Source organism: Acanthisitta chloris, unplaced genomic scaffold (assembly GCF_000695815.1).
Source record: "Acanthisitta chloris isolate BGI_N310 unplaced genomic scaffold, ASM69581v1 scaffold1257, whole genome shotgun sequence".
In the NCBI taxonomy this organism is placed as follows: Eukaryota; Metazoa; Chordata; class Aves; order Passeriformes; family Acanthisittidae; genus Acanthisitta; species Acanthisitta chloris.
In genome coordinates this window covers 15,450-21,820 of record NW_008681820.1, presented here as the reverse complement: position 1 = coordinate 21,820, position 6,371 = coordinate 15,450, and the positions used below count along the sequence as shown (strand labels likewise).

At 56.1% G+C, this 6,371-nt stretch overlaps 1 protein-coding gene across 1 annotated transcript in view; it reads right to left on the bottom strand.

The window, feature by feature from the left end:
• Window positions 1–5,604, bottom strand: part of RALGDS (ral guanine nucleotide dissociation stimulator) — a gene marked incomplete at its 5' end in the record, with an annotated part of 6,606 nt that extends 1,002 nt beyond the window's left edge. Inside the window, 14 exons of the mRNA XM_009078224.1 lie at window positions 123–343; window positions 465–560; window positions 703–824; window positions 1,059–1,091; window positions 1,621–1,707; window positions 1,804–1,881; window positions 2,589–2,673; window positions 3,003–3,106; window positions 3,240–3,455; window positions 3,591–3,712; window positions 4,075–4,268; window positions 4,439–4,513; window positions 4,888–5,081; window positions 5,494–5,604. Coding sequence (XP_009076472.1) covers window positions 123–343; window positions 465–560; window positions 703–824; window positions 1,059–1,091; window positions 1,621–1,707; window positions 1,804–1,881; window positions 2,589–2,673; window positions 3,003–3,106; window positions 3,240–3,455; window positions 3,591–3,712; window positions 4,075–4,268; window positions 4,439–4,513; window positions 4,888–5,081; window positions 5,494–5,604 — 1,738 coding nt within the window. The remainder of the gene's footprint in view (window positions 1–122; window positions 344–464; window positions 561–702; window positions 825–1,058; window positions 1,092–1,620; window positions 1,708–1,803; window positions 1,882–2,588; window positions 2,674–3,002; window positions 3,107–3,239; window positions 3,456–3,590; window positions 3,713–4,074; window positions 4,269–4,438; window positions 4,514–4,887; window positions 5,082–5,493) is intronic.
• Between the last annotated feature and the right edge of the window lie 767 nt (window positions 5,605–6,371).

Sequence of the window (6,371 nt, the reverse complement as noted above, 5' to 3'; positions counted from 1 at the left end):
AGCGAAGGGCAGGGACCTCCCTGGGAGCCCCCGGGACCCCCCAGCTGCTCCCCCAGCCCCAGCACGGGGCAGAGGTGGGCAGTCCCCACGCGATGGCTGCGCCTCCCTCGGGAGGCCTGGACACTGCAAACTGCCACGTACCTTCTTCTCCTGGCAGTCAGGGGACTCGGGGATGAAGCTGATGTTGATCTCCTCCACGTCGGAGCTGCTGGAGCCGGCGGAGGTGACGCTCACCGAGTCGGTGGCGTCCCCACTGCACAGGTACTGCCCACACTTAAGCTGGTCGAAGGATTTCGAGTGGGAGCTGCCGCTGGCGCAGGGCTCGGAGCTTGGGGGCTGCCGACTGCCAGGAGAGATGTGGGCAGTGAGCAGGGCGAGGACAACACCTGGCAGGACAACAGCCACCCCTGCCCAGTCCCCTGCAATGCTCCACCCCACATCCCACCCGGGAGGAGCAGACTCACTCGCTCCATCTCTTGATGATGCCTGTGTTCTTCTTTGCCTTCAACGTGTTGCTGGCTGACTCCGACAGCGGCTCGATCTCACACGACAGCCCATAGCTGGGAGGGGAGAGGAGAGGGTTTGAGCTCTCTGTGCTGCCAGGAGCATTGTGCCAGGAGGGTGAGGGAGGCACAGCCAGAGGAAGTGAGAGGTGGGACCTTCTGATTGACCAGCACAGCCCCAGGCCCCACTCACACTCACCTCTCAGCCTCACTGAGCCTCTCCAGGCTGTGGAACCACTCCACAAACTGATCCTCCTGTGTGAAGCTGTAGTTGTTGCAGGCTGACTGAAGCAGCTTGATCTGCGCGATGACTTCAAACTCCTGCAGCAAATGGAAGCCATGAGACCACATCTGTTTGCCAGCCCCAGTCTCCTTCACAAACAGCCCAACCCCACGCACAGAGGCAGGTATGAAGGGCCAGAATCCCCTCCCAAAAAAAACCATGACAGTAAAAAAGGAGGATCAACCCCAAAGTGATTAGGACAGCCCAGGCTTTCACCAGGTCAACCTCCTCCTTCCCCCAATGCTGTGTAGCTGCTAGGGCAAAGCTCTCACCTTCCTTCTCTTCTCAAAGTTGATCAGCCCACCCTGGAAAAGAAGGAGGTGAAGATCAGCATTGAGTGGACAGAAAAATATTGCTCCAATCCCACCCTGTCCCCAGCTCACTGCAGGTGTCCCTGCCGAGAAAAAGGCCTATTTCCATGGGCTTAGAGAGGTGGATGTGCTGTGTCGGGTACAGGGATGCAGTGTGGGATACAGGATGCAGTGTGGGGTACAGGGATGCAGTGTGGGGTACGGGATGCAGTGTGGGGGACAGGGATGCAGTGTGGGGTACGGGATGCAGTGTGGGGTACGGGATGCAGTGTGGGATACAGGATGCAGTGTGGGATACAGGGATGCAGTGTGGGATAAAGGGATGCAGTGTGGGGTACAGGGATGCAGTGTGGGGTACAGGATGCAGTGTGGGGTACAGGGATACAGTGTGGGGTACGGGATGCAGTGTGGGGTACAGGATGCACAGGGTGCAGTGTCAGATACAGGACACACGGGGGACCAAGCCCTCCTTGTATCAGCTCAGCCTTCGGGAGGAAGGGGAGGATAGGGAGGAGGTACATACATCCAGGAAATCCTTCATGGCAGTGTCGAGCATCACCAGGTCCGTGAGGAAGGTGCCGAGGTAGGGAATGGTGCCCTGCATCACGCCCTGTGGGGACAGAAGGGACAGCAGGGTCAGCAGAGAGCTGGGACCAGCCTGGGCAGCCACCAGGGAGGGGCACAGGGACGGCCCTGCCAGACTCACCATCTCTCGCTGCTGCTGCTGCCGCTTCTGAGCCCTCTTTGGATTGATCTCCAAGGTGGCAAATTTGGATGTGCCCTCCTGGATGGTGGGGAGAGGTGAGGATCAGTGGGGATTGACACAGGTGGGAAATTGCACTAGTATCTATTAGCTAAAATTCAGACTTGTTTTTATGGGTACAACTCTCCTTGTAGAGGGAATGAGGGCTAAGGAGGAGGAAAACAAAGCTTTTTTCATGGCTCACAGGGAGGAGAGGCTAAGTGAACAGGAACTGCTGCTCTCATTTCCAGCTCTGTATAAATGTCTCCTGAATGGGATGTTTTGTTCCCTTTTGCATTTTGTGTCCTCTCAGCCCCCGAATCAGAGCTAGGCTGGGAGCTGTGGAGAGGCTCCATGTGGAAGAAGGACATTTTTGCTGCAGCCTTCTACCAACACACTGCCCCACTTGGAATCAAGAGGACTTTGCACAGGGCTGTTAGAATGCAGCTGCCTCTGGGGAGAAGCTGTCACCTGGTGCTCTGGATCTCATCCCACTGCTTATCTCTGTTTGCTGAATTGCTCTGCCAGATTCAGGCAGTGAGTTTTGGGCAGAGAAGCAGAAAGCCCAGCCTGGTCTGAAATCCCTGCCTGCTCCCCAGGCTCAGCATCCCCTGCCTGCACCCATGTCTGTGACTCCACCAACACTGCCAGGGCTTTATTCTTGTGGCTGAAACACCTGGAAACTTTTGTCAGCATCAGCCTCAGCTCCTTGCCAGGAACAGGACAACACAGGTACCACTTGCCCCTACCTTAATGAGCAGCTCCCGACTCAGTGAGTGGTTGTTCTCATCGGAGAAGATCTCTGAGAGCTCATGGAATGTGCGGAAGCTCTCCCTGCTCAGGGGGAAACAAGGGGAAAAGTCAGCAGTGCTCCCACAGTGGGGTTTCACACTTCTGCTCACCCAGATGACCCCAGTTATGCTCACGGCTCTTGCTGTTTGGGAGCTAATCCAGGGTAGTTCACATGGAAGGGAGGTGATGATGCTTTTATTTCCACACCCTCCTTAGGAACCTGACACCTTACACTGGTCCCTGATTTTTGGGCACACTCCAAAAGGCAATGCTGGAGCTGAGATAATCCCATCTACACATTCAAGGGCTACAGCATGACCTTCCCCTTGGAACCTCCCAGCACCCACAGGAGCCCAGCAGGAGCTGCTCACCTCAGGACCTCATCCCAGGTCTTCTTCAGCCGGTGAACAGCATTGCACTGCAGAGCTGAGAGGATGGCTCGGAGGGAGGAGAAGTTCTTCAGGATACGACATTCCTGGGGACAGACAAGGAGATGAGAGGGACTCAGCATTAAAAAAAAAGCTCAAGGATCTGCTGAGATACAGGAATGGCAAAACCTCAGTCCTTAGGCAGAGGCAGGAGGTGAGTGGGATGGTGAGCTGTCCTACCCGAGCCACCTCGATCCATCTCTCCACCACTTTGGCTCTCTGCTGTGGCTTCAGGGACCTGTCCCCGAGACACGTGGCGATGACACAGTTGGCCACACTGTTGAACTGTGAGACTGTGGCACGGATGGTGGGTGCCAGGTGCTCTTTGCCCTTCTTGTCTCGCTGGGACCAGATGCAGCCCAGGCAGTGGTAAGGCACCACTTTCTTAAACAGCTCCTGGAAGACAAAGGGATGGAGATGGGTCTTTGGGTTCCCTGGGTTCATCCCTTCCCTGGGAAGTGGCCTGTGCCCAGAGCAGCAGGGAACAGGCAGGCAGAGCAGCATCGACCTGGCTGTCAAGTGAATACTCACAGCATCCATCAGCGTGAACTGCTCTGCCACCATCTCTGGGGAGAAGGAGAGGAAATCTGGCTTCCCGTCCCCGACTCCGTTCTCCTCCACCAGCTGGAAGGTGCAGCTGCCATGGTCCACAGCTGCAGGAGACAGGGTGGAGCTGAGCACTGCAATGCTGCTGTGAGACAGGGCCCATGCCAACCCACTCGGTCCCACCTTCCCAGCTCTTAATTCCCATCTGGCTTCACACCTCGAGAAACGAGGCTCAGATAAAAGGATAGTCATTCTAAACCTGGGTGCAAGTGTCTACAGAGGATTAAAGGCAGATTAGCTAATCCATTTAGAAATCCCACTTCAGGTGCAGCTGGATTAGCTTCCCAGTGTACCTCCATGTAAACAAAGGTAGGGTTTATGGGCATTCAGCCATGTGGCAAGACCTAAAGTTTTGGAGACCTCCACCTGCAGCCCCAAATGACCCCTGGAAGCAGGGAAAGGATCCCACCTTCTGCCTCAGACTCGCTCTGCTCCTGCTGCTGGAACTGGGCCAGCAGGATGCGGGCTCGGCGCTCCAGGTCAGAGCCAGGGATGTTGTGGCGCACGTAGGAGATGAGCTGCTTGAGGCAGGAGAAGTCTGGGGGCTTGCGGAAGTCCTCTGAGTACTGGTCCAGCCAGGCCCCCAGGATGGAGGAGATGGTGCTGCAGGGAGGGGGAAAACACAGCAAAGCTGCATCAGAATTGTGTGCCAGGAGAAACTCATGTGCACCCCTGTGAGCCCCAGGCACCAGGAATGTCTCTAGACAACACATCCCTTTGTAAGAGAAGCAAAGAGCTATCACCAGAGCCACCCACAGCACAGTCAGACTTACTTCTTCAGCTCCATCCTCTCATCCACAACGTGCCTGGCATGGTCCCCATTTGCCTGGACGTGGAGTTTGCCATACCTGGTAGGGCACAGAGAGGAGATAATGAGCATCCTGGACTCAGCTGCTTCTCAGAACTGCCTTCTCCCTCCACATCACCCCCACCTCTGCCAGGGGGTTGGATGAACCTGCTATGCAGTGTCCTGCTCCCCCCACTCTGCCACAGCCCCCACATTACGGGAAGAGGGAAGCAGCCAGCACTGGCTACCTCACAGTGGGGTATCAGCTGGAAGAGCTCCAGCTCTCTGAGAAGTTGTGTTCTTCCTCCCTGCTGATGGAGTTGGGAGAAGCCATCAGCCCTCCAAGACACAGCAGAAGGTGCTGGGGCTCTCTTGGCCAAGGGGCTCAGACACTGGCCACCCCCAGGTGTGTTTTGGGGCTCAGGGCAGCCTCACCTGTTAAGCAGCAGGTCCAGCACTTGCTTGGTGGTGGCGAAGGCTCGGTAAGTGCACAGGAAGATGGTGACATAGGTGGAATCATTGCCCTTGAAGGCTGAGACCAGGTACTCCACCAGCTTTTCCAAGGTCCCAGCTTTTATCGTCCGCACCTTACACGTCTCGTAGAGGTTTAAGGCTGACTCATTCTCAAACTGCCAGGACAGGAGCAGGAGTCAGTGGGATGGGTGAAGACAGATATGTTCAAGTGCAAAACAGTCCCACAAGCTTCACAAATTACTGTTTGGATCTAGGCTTGAGACCATGGACCCCTACAGTGCCTGGGGCTCTCCTAACTGGGAAAGGGAAGCTGGGTCTCCTCAGACACCAAACCCTGCTGGGAAGACTTGAGCACTTGGAAAATCCCAGGAAAGGCCTAGAGGTTGCCAAAATCTAGATGCACATCAAAGTTGCCCTATTTTGCAAAATGGGTCTACAACTCGTTTCCCCTGTGCCCCTTCCCATGGGGCAGAGGCCAGCAGGTGCTCCCACCCCTCACTCCCAAATCAGTACATGATTCCCACAGCAGGGAAACCTCTGAAATGCCTCGTGGCTGGTGGAGCTTACCCCCAGCCATCGCTGTCCTTTGTTGGCTGTGTGATGGAGCTGTACTTTCCGGAGCGATATGCTGTAGATCACACCATCCTCCAGCTCTTCTCCAATCTCCTGTGTGGAGCTCTGCATGGAAAGACAAGATATACCATGAGATAAGGAGAGCAAAGCATGGCAGAGATGTTCCTGCAGCTCATACGAGGCAACCCAACAAGCCAAAGGCAACAGCAGGCAAGCAGAGAGAGTCTCCCTCGCCTGCTCAGAAATGCAAACCAGGCGACACCAGTCTGTCTGGCCAGCTCAACTCTGGGCCCACCTGAGCCTGCCCACAGGACTTTGGGAAGCTGCTCTTGGTCTGCTCCTTGACCTCTGGCTCCACATCTCAGCCCTTCTGCAAATCCAGGCTGTGCCAGCGGCCGGTGCTGGGCAGAGCAGGAACCCCTCACTGGGCAGTGATGGGGACAGTCACAGCACACCCCAGTGCCCAGCCCTGGCTGCTTCCCCCTCCCCAAGCCTCTGCCTTTCCCATAAGGTGACACTGCTGCCTGGTCTGACTGTAATCTCAGTTATCTGTCCCTGAGCACCTCAGTGCACTTCCCTAATAAATAATAACTGTCAAACCAAACCTCCTGCCAGCTTCGGCAGCACTGGCCACAACCCGAGGCAGAAATCCAAGGAGGAGCTCAAAGATGGAGAGAAACCACTAGGGTGGGCTCAGGCACAGCCAGGACAGGTCTGGGCACAGGGGACAGGCTCTGGGGGATGGAGACCACCTAAAATTTGGTGAGGTAAGGGGTGATGCTTCTCAGGGCATTTCCCCAGGCACACACCTCCCCCAGCACCACATGCCAGCACAGGGCTCAGCAGCAGCTCCAGCCCCACAAGGACAATTT